Source organism: Schistocerca americana, chromosome 3 (assembly GCF_021461395.2).
Source record: "Schistocerca americana isolate TAMUIC-IGC-003095 chromosome 3, iqSchAmer2.1, whole genome shotgun sequence".
NCBI lineage: Eukaryota > Metazoa > Arthropoda > Insecta > Orthoptera > Acrididae > Schistocerca > Schistocerca americana.
Genome location: NC_060121.1, coordinates 373989861 through 374016995, shown reverse-complemented (window position 1 = coordinate 374016995; position 27135 = coordinate 373989861). Strand labels below are relative to the sequence as shown.

At 39.8% G+C, this 27135-nt stretch overlaps 2 protein-coding genes across 2 annotated transcripts in view; one reads left to right on the top strand and one right to left on the bottom strand.

Moving 5' to 3' along the window:
* LOC124605393 (serine/threonine-protein kinase PLK4) overlaps nt 1–21094 on the bottom strand; it is a 234523-nt gene extending 213429 nt beyond the window's left edge. The window contains exon 1 of the mRNA XM_047137037.1: nt 20851–21094. Within this exon, the coding sequence (XP_046992993.1) occupies nt 20851–20892 (42 nt within the window). The 5' untranslated portion in view covers nt 20893–21094. The remainder of the gene's footprint in view (nt 1–20850) is intronic.
* Nucleotides 21095–21288: 194 nt separating this feature from the next.
* LOC124605216 (heat shock 70 kDa protein 4) overlaps nt 21289–27135 on the top strand; it is a 73083-nt gene continuing 67236 nt past the window's right edge. The window contains exons 1-2 of the mRNA XM_047136762.1: nt 21289–21642; nt 22186–22384. Coding sequence (XP_046992718.1) covers nt 21527–21642; nt 22186–22384 — 315 coding nt within the window. The 5' untranslated portion in view covers nt 21289–21526. The remainder of the gene's footprint in view (nt 21643–22185; nt 22385–27135) is intronic.

Here is a 27135-nt window from a genome sequence, read left to right as displayed (position 1 = left end):
CAACTCTCCAATATCAGAAATGTCAATGTTTTCATCAAACTGAAGCAAAAATAAGTGCAAAATTGCAGGTCTTGATATAACTTAGATGCTAAATTTTTAGAAATCTCTTCAACATGACCAGCAGCAGTTACATAAGTCAATTGAAGTCCTTTTACAGAAGAAATAAGTACAGATTTATCTTTGTGACCATGAAACACGTTCTATGGCACTGATCGTTGTCTCTTTAATTACTTCCCCAACGCTGGATGACTTTTCTTTTTGGTAAAATGTAACAAACTCTGCAAGAGACCATTTTCACATCACTATTTTGCTGAGCTAGCTGAGGAGACACAGTCTACTGTCATCTTAATTAAGATTTTAGTTTCTAACTTTGTTGTTGTTGTGGTCTTCAGTCCAGAGACTGGTTTGATGCAGGTCTCCATGCTACTCTGTCCTGTGCAAGCTTCTTCACCTCTAAGTAACTATTGCAACCTACATCCTTCCGAATCTGTTTACTGTATTTATGCCTTGGTCTCCCTCTATGTTTTTTACCCCTCTGCAATTCCCTCCATTACTAAATTGATGATCCCTTCATGCCTCAAAATGCGTCCTACCAACCATTCCTTTCTTTTAGTCAAGTTGTGCCACAAATTCCTCTTCTCTCCATTTTTGTTCAGTACCTCCTCATTAGTTACGTGATCTATCCTCTGATCTTCAGCATTCTTCTGTAGCACAACATTTTGAAGGCTTCTATTTTCTTCTTGTCTAAACAATTTATTGTCCACATTTCACTTCCGTACATGGCTACGTTCTACACAAATACTTCCAGAAAAGAATTCCTGACACTTAAATCTAAACTCGATCTTAACAAATTTCTCTTCTTCAGAAACGCTTTCCTTGCCATTGCCAGTCTACATTTTATATCCCTTATACATCGGTTATTTTGCTCCCCAAATAGCAAAACTCATCTACTACTTTAAGTGTCTCATTTCCTAATCTAATTCCCTCGGCATCACCAGATTTAATTGAACTACATTCCATTATGCTAATTTTGCTTTTGTTGATGTTCATCTTATATCCTCCTTTCAAAACATTGTCCATTCCGTTCAACTGGTCTTCCAAGTCCTTTGCTGTCTCTGACAAAATTACAATGTCGCTAGCAAACCTCAAGATTTTTATTTCGTCTCCATGGATTTTAATTCTTACTCAAATTTTTTCTTTTGTTTCCTTTACTGTTTGCTGAATATACAGATTGAATAACATCAGAGATAGGCTACAACCCTGTCTCGCTCCCTTCTCAAACACTGCTTCCCTTTCGTACCCCTTGACTCTTATAACTGTCATCTGGTTTCTGTACAAATTGTAAATAGCTTTTCACTCCCAGTATTTGACACCTGCCACCTTCAGAATTTGAAAGAGAGTATTCCAGTCAAAAGCTTTCTCTAAGACTACAAACGCTAGAAACATAGGTTTGCCTTTCCTTAATCTAAGATAAGTCAGAGGGTCAGTATTGCCTCACATGCTCCAACATTTCTCCGAGGTCAGCTTCTACCAGTTTTTGCGTCTGTCTGTAAAGAATTCATGTTAGCATTTTGCAGCCATGACTTATTAAACTGATAGTTCGGTAATTTTCACACCTGTCAATACTTGCTTTCTTTGGGATTAGAATTATTATATTTTTCTTGAAGAGTGAGGGTATTTTGCCGGTCTCATACATCTTGCTCACCAGATGGTAGAGTTTTGTCAAGGTTGGCTCTCCCAAAGCTATCAGTAGCTCTAATGGAATGTTGTCTACTCCCAGGACCTTGTTTCGACTTAGGTCTTTCAGTGCTCTGCCAAACTCTTCACGAGTATCATATCTCCCATTTCATCTTCATCTAAGTCCTCCTCCATTTCCATAATATTTCCCTCAAGTACATTGCCCTTGTATAGACCCTCTATATACTCCTTCCACCTTTCTGCTTCCCCTCTTTGCTTAGAGCTGAGCTCTTGATATTCATACATGTGGTTCTCTTTTCTCCAAAGGACTCTTTGATGTTCCTGTAGGCAGTATCTATCTTACCCCTAGTGATATATGCCTCTACATCCTTACATTTGTCCTGTAGCCATCCATGCTTAGCTATTTCACCCTTACTGTCGATCTCATTTTTGAGACATTTGTATTTCTTTTTGCGTGCTTCATTTACTGCATTTTTATATTTTCTCCCTTCATCAATTAAATTCAATATTTCTTCTGATACCCAAGGATTTTTCAGTTCATCCAGGTCCCATCTCATTCAATTCCCACCTTTTTTGCAGTTTCTTCAGTTTTAATCCACAGTTCGTAACCGAGTGGTCAGAGTCCACATCTACCCCTGGAGATGTCTTACAATTTAAAACCTGGTTCTTAAGTCCCTGTCTTACCATTATATAATCTATCTGAAACCTTCCAGTGTCTCCAAGCTTCTTCCATGTATATAATCTTCTTTCATGATTCTTAAACTAAGTGTTGGCTATGATTAAGTTATGCTCTGTGCAAAATTATACCAGGCAGCTTCCTCTTTCATTCCTCACCCCATTCCATATTCACCTACTACTTTTTTTTCTCTTCCTTTTCCTACTGTAGAATTCCAGTCCCCCATCACTATTAAATTTTTGTCTCCCTTCACCAACTGAAAAATTTCTTTTATCTCATCATACATTTCTTCAATCTCTTCCCTATATGTGGAACTAGTTGGCATATAAACTTGAACTACTGTGCTAGGCGGGGCTTCATGTCTATCTTTGCTACAATAAGGCATTCACTATGCTGTTCGTAGTATCTTACCCATGCTCCTATTTTTTTATTCACTATTAAACCTACTCCTGCATGACCCATATTTGATTCTGTATTTATCACACTGTATTCACCTGATCAGAAGTCTTGTTCCTCCTGCCACCGAACTTCACTAATTCCCACTATACCTAGATTAAATATATGCATATCCCTTTTTAAATTTTCTGTCCGCCCTCGTGGTCTCGCGATAGCGCTCTCGCTTCCCGAGCACGGGGTCCCGGGTTCGATTCCCGGTGGGGTCAGGGATTTTTCCTGCCTCAAGATGACTGGGTGTTGTTGTGTCGTCTTCATCATCATCATTCATCCCCATTACAGTCGGAGGAAAGCAACGGCAAACGACCTCCATTAGAACCTTGCCTAGTAAGGCGGTGCGGGTCTCCCGCATCGTTCCCCTACGCTCTGTAAAGAAGCATGGGACTTCATTTCCATTTCCATTTTTTTTTAATTTTCTAACCTACCTGCCCCATTTAGGGAATCGACTTTCCACACTCCAATCTGTAAAACACCAGTTTTCTTTTTCCTGATAACGATGTCCTCCTGAGTAGTCCCCATCCAGAGATCCAAATGGGAGACTATTTTACCTCTGGAATATTTTATCTAAGAGGACGCCATCATCATCTAACCATACAGTAAAGCTGCATGCAATCGGGAAAAATTACGGCTGTAGTTTCCCCTTGCTTTCAGCCATTCACAGTACCAGCACAGCCAGGCCATTTTGGTTAACGTTACAAGGCCAGACCAGTCACTCATCCAGGCTGTTGCCCCTGCAACTACTGAAAAGGCTGCTGTCACTCTTCAGGAACCACATGTTTGTCTGGCCTCTCTACAGATACCCCTCCATTGTGGTTGCACCTATGGTACGGCTATCTATATCGCTGAGGCATGCAAGTCTCCCCATCAACGGCACGGTCCGCGATTCATGGGGACTTTATGTTTTCATAATTCAGAATAAACAGGAAAATTATAATTAAATTTTGTTTGATTTGTGAAAAAATGACATTCTACGTTACTTTTCTTGGGAACACACAAACTACCCTTATACAATAAACACGCGAGTTTTCCGCTGAATACAACAAAACAATCACTCACTGGTAAAACTGTAAGTTCTTTGTGTTTTAACCACATTGTATTAAGAATATTCGATCACAAATAAGATACATAACTGAAGCTACACTCACAACCTCTCAAGTTATACAGCATACCATGAAAAACATTACACAGGAAGAACTATCAATATAAACAACATTGTTTCAAAAGAGCAAACTTATTATTTGTGGCAAAACTTTGTTGAGGTTAATGTGACTCTGTCTCTAATTCCCAACAACTGAGGCCTAATTTTTATTTGGAGAAATAATGAGTACAGCTTTGAATGTACAAAAAATAGTTTTGTTCTGAAATTTGATTTTGTATCATATATTGTCAGAATAGAAATTTGTTTACAAATGACCTAAGAACAACATATCAGGGGCACCATGGTGCCTGACGGCACTGTGTTGCACGGACCTGGCTTACGGAATAGGGAAATTATATTCGCAATGGGACAGGTGAGCTAGTAAGAACTTACCTTCACAACATACAATTCCCAGCACTGCTGACAAAACATACACTGACAAGCTAAAACATGATGACCAGTGCACACTGCAAGAATGAATATACCCTGGAAAGTAGAGAAGTAGAAGAGATGAATAGTGAATGATCCTAGCAATGATACGTACTGTAAAAGGGGAAATAAACTGATATAACTGACTTTCACAAAGGGCAGAGTGCTATGACCCGATGCCTGGGAATGAAAATCTTGGAAACGAATAAAATGGTCAGCAGCTGACATCCTACTGTCATGAGCATCTATGATAAGTGGCTCAAGGATGGAGAAACCACAAGTAGGTGACAAAGTGTTAGGCGTCCATGTCTCAACAGAGAACGTAGAGTGAGAGGTTTTCTCATTCTGTTAAGTGGGATAGGCAGCATTAAGTGACAGATCAGATAACAGACAACAATGCAGGTGCAGGCATGACTGTTCAGGGCACATTTTGAAATATGAGGCTCTGTAGCAGATGCTGCATCTTCCCTTGTTGACCCAATGACATCATTAATTACAATTTGCAAGGGTACACTAGCATCGAGATTTGACTGATCGATGGAAGGAAACATGTCACCCGGTGAGATGAATTACATGTCTTGTTACATTGGATTTGAATGGCTGCTCAAACTGTGCATTACACGACGGGTGCAGGCAGGGGAGGGGGACATTCGGATATTCTACTGGACTTCCATGAGACCTGAGGCAGTAATCAAAGGCAACACGACAGCTGTGGACTATGTGAACATTTTTGTAGACCAGTTGCATCTCTTGACTCTCTATGTATGCTAGAAAGCAATCACGTTTTACAGCAGGGTAACTGTGCATGCCACAAGTTCGGAATCATACTACAGTGATATGAGGAGCACAACGGTGAATTCATGTTGTTGTTATGGCCACCAAATTCCCCTGATCTGAATCTGATAGAACATGCCTGGGATGCAATCAAGCAGCAACTCAGCACCCACAAACCACTGGCCCATAATTTACAGAAACTGTGTCACCTGTGCACAGACATCTGGTGCCTCATACCTTCGGAAACCTGCTAAGGACTTGTCAAATCCATGCCACGCACAGTGGCTGCTGTACTGTGAGCCAAAGGTGGATCAAAATGCTATTAAGGAGGCTGTCATAGTTTTTTCACTCATCAGGATATGACATATATATGTACAGGGTGAGTCGCATAAGGCACAACTCTCATTTCATTTCATGAACAGTTCATGATATCAGAACAAGGTTTCTGACAAATGGTAAGGGGTGATGTGTAAAGAATAACTATGCAACAATTGGAGAAATTTCCGCTGACCTAAGTGCTGACAGTACAGCAGCTACTGTGCGAGGCATGGATTTGACAAGTCCTTAGCAGGTTTCCGAAGGTATGAGGCACCAGATGTCTGTGCACAAGTGACACAGTTTCTGTAAATTATGGGCCAGTGGTTTGTGGGTGCTGAGTTGGTGCTTGATAGCGTCCCAGGCATGTTCTATCAGATTCAGATCAGGGGAATTTGGTGGCCATGCGGAGTATGGATGTAGATATGTGAATCACTATAAGGAGAGAGGGTAAAAATAACCTCACAGATTAAGACACTTTTAGCATTCCTAGGGGTGAATGGTGGGGAGGACTGACATGTCAACATGAAACTTTCAAATGTACTCGAACAGTAAATCCAGTAGAGTCTCGCTAATACGAACTAATTGGGACCGGACCTTGTTCGGATTACCGATGTGTTCGGATTAGCCAGAATTACGGTGACGAGTTTCTAGAATTAAGTATACCAAGCAGATGAGTAGGTACAACATGGGAACAAATGGAAACTAGTGTGGGAACAATAGCTCACTCTCACTCCCTGCCCTTGTTGTTGTGCATTGTTGAGACTTTGGGGTGTCTGAGGTCAGCGCACTGCCAGTTAGCTCGCAAAGCGCTTGGTTATGTTAGTTATCGATCACTGGCACGCGTAACAGTTGTATTGTATTCGTTCAGGTGTAGTGGTGTACGTATTTTCGTCACGAGTAAACGGAAACTTACAATGTTAACTCTCAAAGAAAAACTGGATGCTTTGGAGCAGATAAACAACGGTGAGAATGTATCTAAACTGGCAACAAAACTGGGTGTTGGTAAAGCAACCATTTGTGATTGGAAGAACAACCGAATCAAGCTTGAACAGTCGTGGGCAACGTCTTCTGGAAAAACACTCGAAATTCGGCAGACCTTGAAACAGTCCCAGCACGATAAGGTGGATGAAGCTCTTTTCCTTTGGTTTATGCAGGAAAGAGAAAGGGGAACTCCTTTGAGTGGATCACTGGTTCAGGAAAAGGCTGTTTACCTAAACAAGTTAATAAATGGTTATGAGTCTTTTAGTGCAAGTACGGGTTGGTTGGACAGATTGAAAAAATGCCATGAAATCCATCAGCTAACAATTACTGGAGAGTAGCTTTCTTCTGACTGTGATGTCATGGAATCCATCAGCTAACAATTACTGGAGAGTAGCTCTCTTCTGAGCATGATGCAGTGAAGGAATAATTGGATGAGTTTGAAAAAATAATAAGAGAAGGAAAGAATTCTCCCCAACAAATTTATGACACTGATGAGACTGGCCTTAATTTTAGGGAATTGCCAACAAAAGGCCTGGCATCAAAAGCAGAAGACCATGTTCCTGGTTTTAAAATGTGCAAAGATCATGTGACTTTATTAGCATGCAGCAACGCTGCTGGTAATCACAAGCTGCCTTTAATACTGATCGGCAAATGTGGTAGGCTCAGAGCTTTTAAAAACTGCAACATGAAGTCCCTGCCCATATATTATCGCAACCAGAAAAAAGCGTGGATGGATGGTAAGCTGTTCAAAGAACGGTTTCACGATCAGTTTGTTCCCTCTGTTCGATGGATTACTAAGGAAAATCATTTGTCTCCCCGTGCAGTCCTTTTGACTGATAACGCGCCATCTCACCCCAGCACTGAGGAATTATGTGATGGAGAAATTGTAAAGTTTCTACAGCCGATGGACCAGGCAGGGCACACTGCAAACATAAAAACTGATTTACAGAAAACAACTTTTAAGAATGCTGATCCAAGGTGATAGCATTCCTTTAGTGGACAAAATAAAAAAGACCAATGTGAAGAATGTTGTTGACTGGGCCGCTGAGGCATGGCAGAATATTTCAGAAAATACTCTGAGAAAATCGTGGAGAAAACTGTGGATATCTCTTGAATTTCAGGACAACCTAGCTGAAAATGAAGAGGAAAATCTACTATAAATGATACAGACAATCCCTGGATGTGAAGAAACTAGTGAAGGAGACATAAATGAGTGGATGGCAGCAGGTGGGGCATGTGTGGAGAACATTACTGACACTGATTTAGTTGCTGCTGTGACTCAAGACCAGGAAGAAGTGGACCGCTGTGATGAAAGTGACAATGAGCCTGAAAGAGACAAAGGAGAGCTGGTGCCACACAGCAGAAGCCCTTGACCTCGCACTATGTTATTTGGAGCAACAGCCCACTGCTACACCAGCTGATTTGATGTTTATGAAACGATGGCACAACTATGCGTCATATAACAGACTGTCTTCACTACGCCAAAAAACAATGACTGAGATTTAGTCATCTAAAAAGTAGGGTTAAAATGTCTGCTGTATTTTAGCAAGTTTGACAGCTTTTCTTTCATTGTTATGCATTGTTTAAACCTAATGTTTTCTTGCCAGTTTTTCTAATACATATTAACTGTACTGTGGAAATTAAAATAGTGTGTATGTACAGCAGTTTACTGCACAGTTTCCCATACTTAGACTAACTTTTTCATGTTCGGATTACCGGGGTTCGGATTAGCGGGACTCTGCTGTAACATGATCTTTGTTGTCGTCAGATGGAATAAAAGCATTATGAAAAGGATAAATTGCTTTCATTATATAGAAATATATATTTTATTTAAAAGTTTTGTAATTGACCAACAAACAGTGCAGAAACATTTTTTCAAATGGTTGTCACATTTGTCAACAATACTTTCATTGTCTCCTCTGCTGTGGACAGTGCTCAGTCAGTCTAAATCCATATCTACATCCATACTCTGCAAAGCACTGAGAAGTGCATGGCAGAGGGTACATCCCATTGTACCAGTTATCAGGGTTTCCTCCCATTCCATTCATGTATGGAGCATGGAAATACTGATTGTTCGAATGTCTCTGTGCATGCTATGATTATTCTAATCTTGTCCTCGTGATCCCTATGTGAGTGATATATAGGAGGTTGTAGGGTGCTCCTTGTGTTATCATTAAAGCCAGTTCTTGAAACTTCATTAGTAGACTATCACAGGATAGTTTACATCTGTCTTCAAGAGTCTGCTTGTTCAGTTTCAGCAGAATCTCTGTGACACTCTCCCATAGGTCAAACAAACCTGTGACCATTCGTACTGCCCTCCTCTGTATATGTTCAGTATTCCCTGTTAGTCTTATTTGGTGTGGATTCCACACACTTTACTTACAGTAAAGAAGGTAAGCTAAGAATCAATCTGTCTTTTCCAACATTTTTGATTTTCTCACACACTTGAGCATTATTCTAGAATGGGTTGCACAAGTGAATTTTAAACAATCTCTCTTGTAGACAGATTGCACTTCCTCAGTATTCTACCAATAAACCAAAGTCCACCACGTGCTTTACCCATGTGATCATTTCATTTTATATCCCTACAAAGTGTCACATCCAGATACTTGTATGAGTTGGCCAATTCCAACTATGACTCAGTGATATTACAGTCATAGGATACCAAAGTTTTTTCATTTTGTGACGTGCAAAATTTTGCATTCCTGAACATTAAAATCAAGTTGCCAATCTTTGCACCACTTTGAAATCTTATCAAGGTCTGACTGAATATTTATGCAGCTCCTTTCAGACAGCACTTCATTATAGGTAACTGCAACATCTGCAAAAAGTCTGAGGTTACTGTTAATATTGTCCACACGGGCCTTCATATGTAAAATGAATAGCAAGGATCCCATCACACTTCCCTGGGCACACCCAAAGTTTCGTCTACATTTGACAATGACTCTCCATCCAGGGTACCATGTTGTATCCACCCTGCCAAAAAGTCCTCAATTCAGTCACAAATTTCTCTTGATAATATGAATTTACTTTTGACGATAAGAATAGGTGTGGTACTGAATCAGATGCTTTTCAGAAATCAAGAAATACTGCATCTACTTCACTGCCTTGATCCAAAGCTTTCTGTATGTCATGCAGGAAAAGTGCGAGATGGGTTTCACATGATTGATGCTTCTGGAATACATGCTGATTGCCATGGAGAAGGTCACTCTATTCACTGCACCTCACTATGTTTGAGTTCAGAGCATGTTCTAAGATCCTACAAGCAATCAATGTCAAGGATAGTGGACGGTTTTGTGGACCATTTCTACTAGCCTTCTTGCAGACGAGCGTTACCTGTGCTTTCTTTCTACTAACGGCCATGATTTTTTTGTTTCTGGGATCTATGATAGAGTCTAGTTAGAAGAGGGGGGCTAACTCAGACACAAATTCAGTATAAACTCTGTTAGGGATTCCATCTGGCCCTGGAGCTTCATTCAGTTTTAACGATTCAGTTGTTTCTCTATGCCACTGACACTAATACTGATTTTGCTCATCTTTGCAGTGGTACTAGGATTAAATTGGGGCACTACTTCTGGATTTTTCTTTGTAAAGGAACATTTGGAAATGGAGTTAATCATTTCAGGTTTTGCTTTACTACCCAAAATTCAGTTCCTGTCCCATTCAATAGGGACTGGATACTAACTTTGGTGCCACTAACAGCCTTTACGTACAACCAGAATTTCTTTGGGTTCTCTGAAAGATCATCTGAATATTCTGCTGCAGTAGTCATTAAAGGCATCATGCGTTGCTCTCTTGACAGCCAAACGCATTTCATTCAGCATTTCTCTATTTATAGCCCTAGGCTTTGTTGTGCACCTATTATGCAGTAATCTCTGTTTCTTTAGAAGTTTCCTTACAGTGACTGTATACCATGGAGGGTCCCACCCATTATGAACTGTTCTACTGGGTACATATCTATCCATTCTGTGGTCAACTATTCTTTTAAACTTGATCAATAGTTTCTCTACATTATCCTGCCCTATGCTGAATGTTTCAAGTTCCTCACTGAGATATGACAGCTACATTGTTTAGCTTTAGTTGAGCTTAAGAGATAATTCCAAAATGGAGAAAGGTAGAATAATGATGACTGTCATAAAAATAGTTTCTGTAGACTGTCTGGGTTTTACCAGGTTAGTGATATGGAGACAGAAGAAATTGATTTGTTAAGATGGAGAACTGCTCCATCAGAACTTTTTTCATCATGAGAAGCTGTAGCTGTCAAAATACTCAAGTCTGCAGAAGTACTTGGCTGATCCATTCTCTAGGCACAGGAAACAAATTACAAGTAATTACTGTCTAATTTATGTGAAATAGATGTTTTACTGTCAGTGGTTTCCAATATATGTCTTTTTTTTAATTGGTCAAGATATTATGTTTTTACCCACACTACAAAGCCTGTATCTTTCTCATTTACAGACGCCTTACATGTAGTGAATGTAAATCCCGCACAATAGCTCAAGCTGAATGTGAAACCAGGCCACAAGTTGGTCCCAACTGCTTTAATATTGCTAAGATTAAAGAGACCAGTTCAACAGATTCGGCTGAAGCCTATGATCAATCCACCATTTCCCATGAGTCCCTGAACAAATCTGTCTCTCTGCTCCAAGTGTCACCACTTAAGTCACTTTCTGTCAGCTACGAAGCAGCATATGGAAAACATAAAGCACACCAAATCAGCAGTGCACTAAAGCACAAAATTCAGAAAGTCTTGAACCTTGATTCTAGTGGTCAGGATGACAGCAGTGCAAGACCATGTCAACAATGGACAGATTTTTCTGATGTAATGGAGCTGCTCATTTAAAAATGTAGAAGTTCAACTCATGATGAACAGATTCAAGTTTTTAACAGTTGCTACATCATCATGGAGCACTGCCAGAGAAGTACCTTTGACCTCACAGAGCATGTGGTGTGTGCAGCAAGAAAAGTTAAAGACAGCATTTGTATACTCTCTTCTCCAGAATGCAGGAATGGTGAAAATCTATTAACTGAAACTATAAAACAAGAGGTAGTGAAGTTTTATGAAAATGACAATTTTCAAGACTTTGTGCACAAACGAAAGATTATATTTTCTTAATGATATATAACAAGAAGCTTCACATGCAAAGAAGAATTACTTTAGTTGATCTGAAAGAACTGTACACTGAATTTTGTAAGCAGACTCAAAATAAGATCACTTTTTCTAAATTTTGTGAGTTGAAGCCAAAGTGGTTCACACCTGTTGGTGGCAGGGCTTCATTTCCTGATTACAAGATCTTGCTGAAAAAAGCGATATGGCACACACGCACACATGCGCGCGTGTGCTTCTCCCAACATTGGAGCTCCGTCGACTGCCAGCTCTTTACGCTTAATGCAAGGAGACAGGCGCGTGCGCTGGTGTCTGTATCTATTTTTTTCCTAGAGCTAATAAAAATAAGTGCATTGCGAAAGCTAGCCAAGCTCTGTACCTTTTGTGTGACTTTCAACGACACTGCCGTTCCGTGAGTTGTCTCCTTTATTCCTCACTAGTTCGTAATTTTCAACCAGAGCTTTCTATACAACAGAAACTGTATGATGCACATTCTATACAACAGAAACTGCATGTGTATTCAATGCCCTGGGAAGGACACTGTACAAGAATTCATTGGACAGGAATCTGAGTTGGATCTGAAAGGTGATAATGATGTCAGCTTTCGTAAGTGGATGCATACAGACAGAACCACCAAAGTCACACTTCAGCTGCCTGTAAGAGATTTCTGTGAAAAATCTAGTCAAGACAATCAATGTTCTGCAACAGCACCATTATATAACAAAAGGGCACTCTTCGTACTTTCAATAATGTAAGGAAAATTTGGCCCATTTTGAAATCATAGTTATTCTAGACACCACTGAAAATTATAGTTATTTGATACAATATGAGGTACAGGGATATTACCGGAATAATTCTCAGTCAATAGTGCGTCCATTTGTAGTATATCACAAATTTCACAATTCTGTAAAATCTTTGAGCATATACTGTATATCAGATCACATGCAGCACAATGCCACAGTTATGCATGTTTTCCCGAGACATTTTGTTAACAACGTCAAACTGCAGCTTACAGATGTACGGATTAAAAAATTATATATTCTGGTGAAGATGCTGAATCACAGTACAAAAATTACAAGAATCTCACAAACCTGACTTACAACCCAAAAGACTTTAGGATTAAAGCAGAAAGGCACTTTTTTGCTTTGTGGCGTGAAAAGAGTCCCTGTGACCGTATTGATTGCACTGTAAAAAGCTTAGCCAACACAGTCAGGTTGCAATGTACATCATTATCCAATTACATTTCGACACCTGGAGACCTGTACATACGGGCACTCCACAAAATATAGTGTATTTACATGTTCTTTGTTTCTTCACAAGAGATCATATATTATGAAGGTGTCTTGGAATGCAGGTACAAGCAGCAAGGACAGTACCAGGAACACAATCACACCATGCATTTCTAGTCACTGGTACTAACAGTGTTTCAATGAAGAGACTTTCAATACATGCAGATGGGTCCATTGCTGCTATGGCAGCTCATGAAAATGCTTCATTGGAAAAGCTGTTGGTGGAGCAATATGTGGCTTTTAAATACAATGAAAACTGTTACACAGGACACATTTCCCAGCTATCATGTGATTTTAAAGGTGTTGAGACTAACTGCATACCTCCTGCTGAACCACAATTCCTTTCACGGCCTAGTAGAAAAGATGCTGTTTGGGGCCCTTCTCCAATGTGTTATATGCAATGTGGATGTCGCATCATTACACGGTCACAATGCACAGTTGTATAAACTCGACAATAAAAGCAATGAAAAGATCTTATCTTTTGCCTTTATGTGAAATTATTTCATTTCTGAATCAAGATGTCCAGGAAAATAATGTTATATGCAGGGTGGGAGAGTTTTTAGAATACAAAATCATTTTCTATATTTGAATTTGTTTATGAAAGTGTTCTTTACAGAATTTTGGTGTCTATATATACCAATATACTCATAAACAATTATTAATATCTCTCATTATTGCTTGCATCTTGTATTTTACTTCACTGATGTGGTCTTTTTAATTTACAGAAACAGAGTAATGATACGTCACCACATTTATGCATCCCAGCTGCCTCTTGTAACTCTTTACTGAAAAGGCACATAACAGTGAAATACAACATATACAGGGTGTTGTCCGGAAAATAAGTTGAATAAATCTGTAAAGAACAATTTATTGACCAGCGATTCTGCCAGCTCTGATAGGCTTCCTGGATCATGTTGATCAGACACCTCATCGTGGCGACTTTCACAGCATCTATCATCCAAAAATGATGGCCCTTTAAGATTCTCTTTATACAAGGAAACAAAACAAAGGTTGCACGTGCCAGAACGGAACTGTATGGTGGTTGTGACAACATTTCCACAGCTTGCGTGGCCAGGAACTTGTTAACAATGAAGGCAGTGTGAGACAGCACATCATCCCCATAAGCTCGTTTAAGCATTGAGATAGTATCGGAGCCTGATTTCCTTAATGTAACATAGAATTTAATGGCATGTCACTGTTCAGTGAATCGTGACATTTTGATCTACCGATATGTCACTCGAACACATATACATACTACGAGCAATCAGCACTCGGCAACAACCACCAGGCAACTGGCGAAGAATGCATCGCCTCCCCAAGACTCCCCACCAATGTTTCCCCCACCAGTTGCAACACTGCAACGTTCCAGGTTGGCAGGAAAAAATCATTCAACTTGCCTTCTAGACACCCCCTGTATATTAAGAAAAATGACTGATAAATGTTTTCAGCTCTCACTTGTTTACAGTTCTGACTTACCAGTCAACAACATATATTTTACGAACAATTTTTCCAGGAATACACATGGTTTTTAATTAATAATTCCCTGTAGTCTTGAATGTGGATGGTATACGTGTGAGTGGCATTTTCATTTTAATCTTTGCCAATAAATCAAGTTAGTTATGATATTCTTCTTTGCATTTAAGTTTGCTGTCAGATGTGTACGACATTTAACAAAAAAAAGAGAGTTGAGCTTCAAAACTGTATACATGTTGCCCCCCCCCCCCCCCCCCCCCCACTTCGAAGTTCATCACGTTTGACCTTTTTTTGGTCTAGCTATCTTTAAGCAAGAAATATTAACTGCAGCGTCAAATGGTATTCACTATTATTTATACTTAATACTACGATTAAAGAGTTACAATATACAAGCTGAAGTCTGTACTGTTTCCTTGTACAAAGTTAAAAAAAAAAAAAAAAAAAAAAAAAAAAAATATCATAAATTTGAAGCTCAGATTCGTCAAAGTGCAAGTTTCAACATTTTTCATAAACAATCTGAATGATATATCCTACCTTTTATACATTACATCAACTTATTGTCCTACGTACTTGAGGCATAAAAAAGTGAGGTCTGACGGTCAATTCGTGAAGTAGAGAAACTCATTACAAAGTTGTGGATCTCTGAGAAGGAAGCTGGTGCCTGACTAATAACAGGGTACACACCCTTGAGCCAAAAATCTGAATTTCTCAAAAACGGTAAGAGTTAGAACAGTACTATTTGAAAGTTTCACTACTGAAATATGTACCAAATATGACTAAATTCTGAAATGGTCAGTTTAGGATCTCCCAAAATACCTGTGAGTTTACAAGAATGATTCAAAAGTGTGTGTTGAGTGAAAGCGATGGATAATTGTTGAAGAGGATTATGATGAAAAATAGGACGGCAGACGCAAAATTCATTGGAGAACTGAATGTCATACTTGCGAACCCTGTCAGCACCAAAGCAACAACTACGGAAGCTCCAAAACCAAGGAACTGCTTGGCTAGCTGGAATCCCAAGACCATCATAAATGTGATTCTTCAATTTCTGCAGGCGTATTTTATGACGAAATAATTCTTGCGTGAACAGCCTGGTATGAGTGAGCATAGGACACAATAGTTTGGCAATCGACTGAGTTGCCATCATCAGGTGCGCTGATTTACTGACCAGCGGTGGGCCAGCGCCACGTATATATAGGACAATCCCCCTCCCGCTCCTCCCTCAGGCGCTTCCTATGAGTCAGTGCGCCCCACACGCGGTCCATGTACAGCATCCGTTCTCCTGCCGTCTGGGCACTGCGTCCTAGGTCTTCTCGTTCAGGAGAGTCTGCCGGCACCGCTCTCATTATTCTTCCCTCCTCCCTCAAAGTCAGTACGCTCTGAGAAATATCCTTTTTCTTCTTAATCCAGGTGATCGCGGGTTCCCACGCCTTGCTAAGGATGTAACCGCTGTCACTATTTAGTTGTGGCTCCCTTACTCTGATCTCTATGGCTTCTTTGATGACACAGTCCCAGTATTTGGAAGTCTGTGTCAGGACTTTGGTTTGGTCATAATCCATTCTGTGGAGTTCCAACAAGCAATGCTCAGTGATTGCCGACTTACTGGGCTGTTGAAGTCTAGTGTGCCGTTGATGTTCTCAGCACCGGTCCTCAATGGTACGAATGGTCTGCCCAATGTATACACTACTGCATTGGCTAGGTATCTGATAAACCCCTGATTTACGTAGAACAAGGTTGTCCTTGACACTACCAAGAAGGCTCTTGGTTTTGCTTGGAGGATGGAAGATGGTTTCCTCTGAAACACGGTCTTCAGATGGTCCAATTCTTGTTGGAGGAGGAGGAGGAGGATATTGGTGTTTAACGGCCCATCGACAACGAGGTCATTAGAGACGGAGCACAAGCTCGGATTAGGGAAGGTTGGGGAAGGAAGTCGGCCATGCCCTTTTAAAGGAACCATCCCGGCATTTGCCTGGAGTGATCTAGGGAAATCACTGAAAACCTAAATCAGGATGGCCGGACGGAATTCTTGTTGGAGACTGTCCCTGTCGGAGATGGTGTGAGCTCTGTGTACAAGAGTTTTGAGCACGCCATTCTTTTGTTCCGGGTGGCGGCAGCTATCCGTATGTAGGTACAAATCAGTGTGCATCTTCCTCCTATACATGCTGTGGCCCAAAGTGCCATCAGCTCGTCTTCTAATCAAAACATCTAGGAAAGGGAGCATCCCATCCGTTTTGATCTCCATGGTGAACTTAATATTCTCGTGTCTGGAGTTGAGATGTGTGAGGAAGTCTGCCAGTTTCTCTCTACCATGTGGCCAGATAACGAAGGTATCATCCGTATATCTAAAGAAACAGGTGGGTTTTAGATGTGCTGATTCAAGAGCTTCCTTCTCGAAATGTTCCATGTACATATTTGCGACAACGGGTGAGAGTGGACTCCCCATAGCTACTCCTTCTGTCTGCTCGTAGTATTCTAGTATTCACCGTCAAATAAGAAGTAAGTTGATGTCAGAACATGTCTGAAAAGGTTGGTGGTTCTGGCTGATGAGTTTCAAGGATTCTTGTAACGGAACTTGACTGTCGGAACTCCACAGAAGGGATTATGACCAAACCTAAGTCCTGACACAGACTTCCAAATACTGGGACTGTGTCATCAAAGAAGCCATAGAGATCAGAGTAAGAGAGCCACAACTAAATCGTGACAGCGGTTACATCCTTAGCAAGGCGTGAGAACCCGCAATCACACGGATTAAGAAGAAACAGGATATTCCCCAGAGTGTACCAACTTCGGGGAAGGAGGGAAGAATAACAAGAGCGGTGCCGGCAGAGCCTCCTGAATGAGAAGACCCAGGATGCAGCGCCCAGACGGCAGGCTGTTCACCCGAGATTTATTTTGTCACCATCATAAATGATTCAAATGTTCATAACAGGAAAAGGTAATGCTGAAGCAAAAAAACTGTGATCATGGAGCAATGGAAGAAAGTCATTTGGTCGGATGAGTCTCGTTTCACAGTTTCCAAACTTCTGGCCAACTTCACGTACCAAGACTGAAACATGATGGTATTTGGTGATGATTTGGGCAGCCATATCACGATACTCAATGGGCCCAAAGGTTACTCTCCAAAGTCACATTATTGCCACGGATTATGTGACCATTTTGGCTCATCAGATCCATCCCATGGTACAATGTTTGTTCTCCAACGGTGATACTGTGTGCTGAGAGACAGAATCCCTGATCATACAGTTAGCATTCTCCAGGACTGGTTTTGTGAGCACAAGACCAATTGCTGCATTCCCCCTAGCCATCACAGTCACCAGATCTAGATTTGTGAGCACAAGACCAATTGCTGCATTTCCCCTAACCATCACAGCCACCAGATCTAGATATTATGGAGCCTTTATGGTCTACTTTGGAGAGAAGGGTGCGTGTTCATTATCTACCTCTATCACCATTATCTGAACATGCCACTATTTTGCAGGAGGAATGATAGATTCCCTTGCAAAACATACAGGACCTGTATTTATCCATTCTGAGATGACTGGAAGATGTTTTGAATGTCAATGGTCTTCCGTATATATCACTCCCATAGGGTCCACAAATACAAAAATTACACTAACTACAGCAGGACATACAGGCATTTAAGCAGTCACACTTCTCACGCTCCCTAAGCAAATGGAATGGGAGGAAACCCTAATATGTGGTAAAATGGGAAGTTATCCTCTACCACACATTTCGCAGTGGTTTGCAAAGTATGTAAATATAGTTATCAAGTCCAGGATCTGCTGAGTGGACTTGTTCTCTGGACATTTCAATCATCACAACTCGGTTCAAAAGTGCTGAGTCCTGAATATCACATGCCTTAATCATATAACATTTCTTGCCTATATTTTGTGGACAATATTAGCTTGCTGCCTAATTTCATAGAGTTCTTGGCTCCTCCTTTTTCAGTCACCTGTGTGTCACACTGGGCCAGATATTTCGAGACTACTGAAGAACGGGATACAACCCATCAGCTTTGACCAATGACGTCAGAATTTGGCAGAGATGATTTATTACGCAGATTTAACAGCAAAGACAAGTATTCGTAAACAAAGTAATGCAGGCGAGAGAAAACAGATGGTAGACATATATCACATCCACTAATATTTCAAACATAATGTTAAGTATATCACTAGTTTCAGTCCTAGCACTTCTGTAAAAAATACAGAAAAAAGGGATAGAAGTAATGTTCGCATGGAATACTTCAGTTGACATATATATGAGTTGTATCTGGAACTTCGTTTGATCTGTATAGCTTAAACACAGTACGCGAAACAAATTAAACTTACATCAATTTATTCTTCTTCATTAGCATTAGTAACCTATTCTTCAGTAGACATATATAGATCAATTGAAGTACAGGATACAAATTTTACAGGTGTTGCTTCTTTTGCCTCTGCTACTACTAGCATTCTATTCTTACATAGATATTATTACTAGCGAAGGAACAACCCTGTCTGTGGGCAAAAAATTATAATTAGGACAAAAGTTAATATGTTTTACTTGAAACTGGTTGGTTAGTTGCATGCTACACATCATATTCTGAAGAAGCATGTGTTAGAGGTATAATGGTGACACACATCCGATTATAATTTATATTATAGGTACATGTTCCACTTAGTTTTATAAATTAGCTCACCAGTGGAACGTTATAAAAACCTCCATCGAATAATCCAGTACATGACATTATGATGTGAACAGTTATGTCATCAACAATAAATTTGAAGCCCATGAGGGGAGAATGAAACAAATAAGGGCATAAAGGAAGACAAATACCCCTATCTAAGTACTCTGTGTAGACCTAATGGGCTTTTTCATAAATAATAATCAAACTTGAATCACAGAAAGTTATAAATTTACAGGATTTCAAGTGCAACCTACTTAAACGAAATAAGCCCTATATAATTACAACTCACATTTTGACAAAATATTAGTTGTAGGAGGGAAAAGAGAGAGAGAGAGAGAGAGAGAGAGAGAGAGAGAGAGAGAGAGAGAGAGAGAGTGGTCTATTGCCAATGAATAACGAAGGCCTCACTGGCCAAAAGTTCATTTTCTGAAAGTCTTTCTTTTGTGCCTATATGCGACTCAGCATCTCTGCTATGTGATGATAAGTAGCAACTCTCCTTTTCGTAATAGTGTTGAATCATAAGGTAAGTAATTCATCTACACATTCAATGGCTTACAAAACTCTTATTATTTATTATCAAGTACTCCCAGTCAGTCTGTGGCCCTTACCATGCCTAAATTCTATATCTACATCCACACTACATAACGCAGAGTGAAGTGCACTGTACTTTACATTATTAGGGTTTCTTCCCATTTCATTCACATAAGGAGGATGGAAACATTGCTTAAAAATCAATCATGTTTCCGTGCATGCTGTAATTAGTCTAATCTCCTCTTCGTGGTTCCAACAGGAGTTACATTTAGGCCTAGGGTGGTATAGTATATTCCTCATTTATACTTGTTCTCAAAATTCTGCCTGTAGACTTTCATGGGATAGCTGACATCTATCTCCCAGCACCAGCCAGTTCACATTTTTCAGGATTTCTGTGACACTCTGACTTGGTCAAACAAACTGGTGACTATTCACACAATGCTTCTTTGTGTTGATTCACCACCCTCTTTTTAGTCCTAATGGGTCCCATGCACTTGAGAAATATTCCAGGATGAGCCCCACAATTGTTTGCAAATTATCTCCTTCATAAGCTGATTGCTTTTCCTTAGTAGCATACCATTGAGCTGAAGTCTGCCACTCACTTTAGCTATGACTGAGCTTATGCAATCATTCATATCCCCCACAAACTGTTACAAGCAAGTATCTGTACATCTCCAAATTGTGAATCATTGGCACTGCAATTATAACTACTTTCCTCCTTTAGGAGAGTGTGAACTGTTTCATATTACTGAACATTTAAAGCATATTGTGAATCTACACATCACAATGAAATCTCATCAACAACTAACTGGATTTTTGTGCAGCCCTTTTCCTTTAGCACAGACAACCTAGCTGTTTCACCTGCAATAAATCTGAGGTTGCTATCAATATCACTGTACTGACGTTGTATGAATAGATTCATTAATCCAGAATTACATTTTAATATTTAAAACCACTTTCTAATATCATTTACACATAGGTGTCTACGAAATGTAAAGTCAAAAGTATTGGAGGGTGCAAGCACTGAGAGGATGGGGCTTACAAAGAACTATTGACATATTCGTGCTCAATGTGACAAAAATACACAAGAAAACATAAATCACAACAGTTAGACTTAGGCTCCAACCACTCTACACAATTATTGTTAGCGGTTTCACGAATGTAAGAAGTTGCAATACTCAAAAAGAATATGAAGAATTTTTCCCCACAAAAATGTCAATGGCCTCGGTATTTCTCGCTATCTGCTACATGTATTCAATGTCTAGAATAACACAGCAGTGCAACAGGATATATGCAAGCTATAGTGATGTTTCTGACCTCAATTCGCTGTCCAAAGGCCGACTTTCCGCCGAGAGACATTTTAAAAATCAATGTAGTCTTGTCCCAAACACAGTAAACATCTCTTCAACAATTTCTGCAACCGACCAGTAGAAATATATTAAATCCATAGCAATGCTGAAAACTATGTTGTTCAAAGATAAACAAATAAAAATTTCTCTCTTTCACATGATTGTTTTCAAACAGATTTCATATTCTTGTGTTTTTCTCAGTAATGACCAACGAAATCAAGATTCCCAGTCACGTGTCTGTAAGCGAGCCGCTGATTCGTTAAAAATGCGCGGAGTGAGATAAGACGCTTCACCAAAGAAGTTCATCGATTCGAAGCCTTCTCTACTCCTATACCTTACTGGAATTGGTACAGTATCTATGCTACCGCATATATGATTCCATGAACCAGAGTATTTAACAAGCAGTACAGAGACCAGCGCTCCAGTGCTGAAAATTGGTGTCTGGAACATTCTTCTGTCTTCGCGATCGTAGTGGACAGTGGTTGGTTGTTCTATGTGCCAGAAATTTCGTATCTGTGCCGGTGGATGATTTGCCGGATTTTTGCTGCATAGCTCGAGCATTTGTTGTTGTTGTTTGTTGGTGGTTGATTCCGTGTAACGTATTTGCGCTTTCACAGCGTTGGTAAATATTTTTAAGCTGTGAAATGGCCGCAATGTCCGTTATAGGAATTGATTTTGGCAACGAATCGTGTTATATAGCAGTGGCAAGAGCTGGTGGAATTGAAACTATTGCGAATGATTACAGTTTGCGAGCAACACCGTAAGTACATTCGTCACTGACATCTAGTATTTCAGTATTTGACAGGGGAAAGTCATGTTTTAACCTACTGTTACAGATCGTGGTTTATGAGTTAATGTAGATCAAGGTTAACCCTGAGCTTGTGCAATCGAGCCGAAAAATGACTCACCTAGTGATAATATTATTGTAATAGGTGATTCATTCCTAAGATTTTTCATATGCCTTTCTTGGGTAGAAAGTGATTCTTTGCTATTTATGGTCATGGCCATGGAGACCGACAGTAGGTGGCACCTTGTTTTGCTAAGGCGCTTTCCGTTTACGGAAGGCAACTAAAGAAATCTCTGTTAGAGCTTACCAGTCCGTTTGCTAATGTGGAAAATGAGGGTTTCTTGTGTCGAATTGATATTGATATTTATGGCCGTAAGTTGTTTATAGTTCGTAAGGTAGTTGACATTACAGTGTTCAAAAATTTTTAAAGCATACAGTCAAGAATATAGTACTGTTTATTCGATGAGCGTTACAAATGTGATATTCAGTCGCCGTGTTTTTCTGTTTAATTTACAGATCATGCGTCGCATTCAGTGGGAAAAATCGAATATTGGGCGTCGCAGCAAAGAACCAAATGGTAACAAACATGAAAAATACAATATATGGGTTTAAAAGACTTCTTGGTCGAAAATTTAGTGACCCATACATACAGCAGGAAGTGAAGCATTTACCATACAGGATTGTTCAGCATGGGAATGGCGGAATAGGTGTTAAGGTAAGTTCACAAATGACTAAATTTGATGTAATAAGTGTTAATTTCCCCACAGACGTTTGGTATGGAAATTTCTTCGTAGTTTTCTCAATACTTCCTTTCCATTTTTCTCTCCTTTGAACTCTTGTATGAAGAGCAATTCATTTGCAAATCCATTTACATTACATTTGTTTTCCATGGATCTCTTGGAGAGGAGTCTCTGGGATGTGGAAAGAGTCAGTGCTTTTTTTTCTGTGACAATTACAATTCTTTGCAAGAGTATATTGTATCACCTTTAATCAGATGTAATTCCTTGTGACAGTTCAAATAATTATGCCAGAAAATAATTTTATGAAGAACAGTGTGTGACTGGAAAAGAACTGCAAATATGGAGATTGTGTGAATAAGACAGGGGGTAGATTCTCTAAAAAAAATCACACATAAATACACGTTCCAGTCTGTCTCTCTCTCTCTGTGTCATTGGGGGGGGAATCAAAATATTCTAGGGCAAATGGGCAGATAAAGAGAATTTATGGAAAAATCAGTATGTTTCTAATAAATTTCATTTTCTTGTCATAGTTGCCTTATGCACTTAATAAATTGTAGGCTTCTAGGCTTTATTATTAAAGTTAATGGAGTAATGTCAAGTCCGGGTTGGAATATACACTTACGAAAAGGATAGATTGCTAATCCCCATTAAGATGACACATTGAGTTACAGATGACAACAATAACAAAGATTGTTTCACGCCAAGCTTCCAGCAAAAACCTTAGAGAAAAAAACACACACAATCGTACAAGGAATCGCAGCTCAAACACACTTGACCGCTATCTCTACCCGAAGTAGTTGTATGACACTCCAATAGAGACTGAAAATTGACTGGTAGTTATGGTCATAGCTGCCTATCCCATTCATCAGTACACAACAAAGACATTTTACAGTGGAACAAACTTTTGTGTGTTGTTGTGTAATTCATACCTTTGAGACTATAACTTCAGTAGTTATTTGCTTAAGTTGTCCCCATGATAAGCAATGCCAGTAGAAAGAAAACTTGTATTTATGACTTACCTGATAGTACCAGTTCAGAAATCTCTACTTTATTTATCATTTGTACGCTAACTAATGACATATGAAAACTGTTGCTTAGTTCTTACATTCAGGATCTGTATAATGTACATTGATTTATTGCCGGTGCTAAGAAACTCCACTTCAAACCATGAGCAGATACGCTTCTTTGGCAAGTAGAAAATGAAACTGGTTATGATGACATCAAAACAGATGACATTCTGACATTACTCAACTGAGGTACGGGAGAGAACACAACAGATCTTTTTGGAAATATTTACAGTATCCATTATATCATGCATAATTGTACATCATACCTTAGCAAAAGATCTTGCTGAAAACCCAAGGAAATTCTGGTCATATGTAAAATCGGTAAGTGGGTCGAAGGCTTCCATCCACTCACTCACTGATCAGTCTGGCCTGGCAACAGAAGACAGCAATATGAAAGCTGAAATTTTAAATTTAGCATTTGAGAAGTCTTTCACGCAGGAGGATCGTACAGACATCCCGCCGTTTGAGTCTCATACAGATTTCCGTGTGGAGGGCGTAATAATAGACATTCCTGGGGTTGTGAAGCAGCCGAATGGGCTGAAAATAAATAAATCGCCAGATGCTGATGGGATTCCAATTTGGTTTCACAGAGAGTACACTACTGCATTGGCTCCTTACTTAGCTTGCATTTATCGCGAATCTCTTGCCCAACGTAAAGTCCCGAGCGACTGGAAAAAGCGCAGGTGACGCTTGTATACAAGAAGGGTAGAAGGACGGATTCTCAAAATAACATACCAATATCCTTAACATCGGTTTGTTGCAGGATTCTCGAACATATTCTCAGTTCGAATATAATGAATTTCCTTGAGACAGAGAAGTTGCTGTTGATGCATCAGCACAGCTTTAGGAAGCATCACTCCTGCAAAATGCAACTCGACCTTTTTGACATGATATCTTGTGAACCATGGATGAAGGGTATCAGATGGATGCCATATTCCTTGACTTCCGGAAAGCGTTTGACTCGGTGCTCCACTGCCGACTCCTAACTAAGGTACGAGCATATGGGATTGGTTCCCAAGTATGTGAGTGGCTCGAAGATTTCTTAGGTAGTAGAACCCAGTATGTTGTCCTCGATGGTGAGTGTTCATCGGAGGTGAGAGTATCATCTGGAGTGCCCCAGGGAAGTGTGGTAGGTCCGCTGTTGTTTTCTATCTACATAAATGATCTTTTGGATGGGTGGATAGCAATGTGCGGCTGTTTGCTGATGATGCTATGGTGTACGGGAAGGTGTCGTCGTTGAGTGACTGTAGGAGGATACAAGATGACTTGGTCAGGATTTGTGATTGGTGTAAATAATGGCAGCTAACTGTAAATATAGATAAATGTAAATTAATGCAGATGCATAGGAAAAAGAATCCCGTAATGTTTGAATACTCCATTAGTAGTGTAGCGCTTAATACAGTCACATCATTTAAATATTTGGGCGTAACATTGCAAAGCGATATGAAGTGGGACAAGCATGTAATGGCAGTTGTGGGGAAGGCGGATGGTTGTCTTCGTTTCATTGGTAGAATTTTGGGAAGATATGGTTCATCTGTAAAGGAGACCACTTATAGAATGCTTGTGCGACCTATTCTTGAGTACTGCTCGAACGTTTGGGATCCCTATCAGGTCAGATTGAGGGAGGACATAGAAGCAATTCAGAGGCGGGCTGCTAGATTTGTTACTGGTAGGTTTGATCATCACGCAAGTGTTACAGAAATGCTTCAGGAACTCTGGTGGGAGTCTCTAGAGGAAAGGAGGCGTTCTTTTCGTGAATCACTACTGAGGAAATTTAGAGAACCAGCATTTGAGGCTGACTGCAGTACAATTTTACTGCTGCCAACTTACGTTTTGCGAAAGACCACAAAGATAAGAGAGATTAGGGCTCGTACAGAGGCATATAGGCAGTCATTTTTCCCTCGTTCTGTTTGGGAGTGGAACAGGGAGAGAAGATGCTAGTTGTGGTACGAGGTACCCTCCGCCACGCACCGTATGGTGGATTGCAGAGTATGTATGTAGATGTAGATCCTTATAGTGTCCTCCTTTTACCTTTTCACCTACCCCTCTTGCCTTACTTTTTCCCGTCAGTTGGCTCCTGCTTTTGTGCAATGAGTGTTATGTCTTGGAATTTCCATTGGTGGAAGAAGTCAATTTATCTTTTTATTCTGTACTCATACAATATAATTTTACTTCCTGAGTGTTTGTTGTAGAGGTAATGCAGATTGAAAACTAGTATTTCAGTTATGTGGAAGGACAGTTTTTTAGGTCAGCAGATGATCTTCTGTTCACATAAACAATACGACCGCATTTGGCCTCACTTACCAATCCCAAACATATCAAGGTTGTATTTGACAAAACTGTAGGCACAAAAATTGTTCTGGACGATTTCAGTTCTTGTACAAACACCTGTTCACGAGTAGACTGAATAACAAATCTCTGGACGCACACACTTTTAAGAATCTGTCACACTGGCTTAGTGGTTGTGGAAATGCTTATAAGCATTAGTACTGTAACACTGGGCTAGTGGCTCGTGTTGACATTTAAAAGTGCCAGTTGTAGTGGAGATCTCGGAATAACATACTGGAACAGAAATGCAAGAGCTACAATTTAGTTGATAAGTTTACCAATGATCCACTGTTGAATGTAAAACTTTTTAATTTTTTGTGGTGTAGGTAGTTTATTCTCAAAATTTTAATCTTGTGGTCCTTTCGTTCTTTTTCTACATATGTCACATCTTGATTTTTCAAAAAAAAAAAAAATTTAAATGATTTAAGAAATGTTGAATAAGCATGACAGCCAAATTCCTTCAGTTTCAAAAAGAAAGTAAAACTGCCCCCAAAAAAATCCTCTGCAAAAGATTCTTGCTGGGCCCGTTGAATGATATGTTCCTGGAAGCTAATCCTAGTCTCAAGTCAGGTGTCATTATGGTTTGAGCCAAAGGGGTCCAGATAAGCTTATTTCAGTATTTGAGGAAAAGAAGTGACTTAGCTGTTCTGCAGCCGCTGCAGTAATGATTGAATTCCATGAATAGAACTCAGCCATGATTAACTGACACAGTGAGAACATACAGTGGCACAGGAACACCAGTCATCATTTCTGTTGATCGTCTTTCCACTTCCATAAGTTATCCTCTAAACTTGAGATACGAATTAGGAGGGGAAAAAGAGTTTTGTGGCTTTCACACATTTGTATAGTCATGGAATGTCTCAGGTCTTTGCTTGTAAGTATATTGGTGCCATAGCTTTGAAAATGCTGGTTTATGAAAACAATGGACAGAAGAATTGAACATGGCATGATTACCACCATTGTAGTACTTCGAAAAATTTCCAAAAACTGCGAATGATACTTTAGGTCCAGTGCCATTGTTGAACATTTTGTAGTCCTCAGTCCAAAGACTGGTTAAAAGAGCATGCGCTTCTAATACCGAGTAAGAGAGATTTGCTAAGGGCTACATTCTGTATCTCACCATGTGTGATAACATCATAGGCTTGGCAATGTAAGGCTCTCGAATAGCCTCCCTGTGTTCCCGGTAAAGCCTTGCCCTACAACCACACGGACTATCATTTTAATTCATAAATGAAGTCTGAATATTTTTCATCCAGAAGTGATAACTGTTCTTTCGCACAACTGTATATTTTCACTGCCTCATGTAATTGTGGGCAAGTTCTCTTCATGGA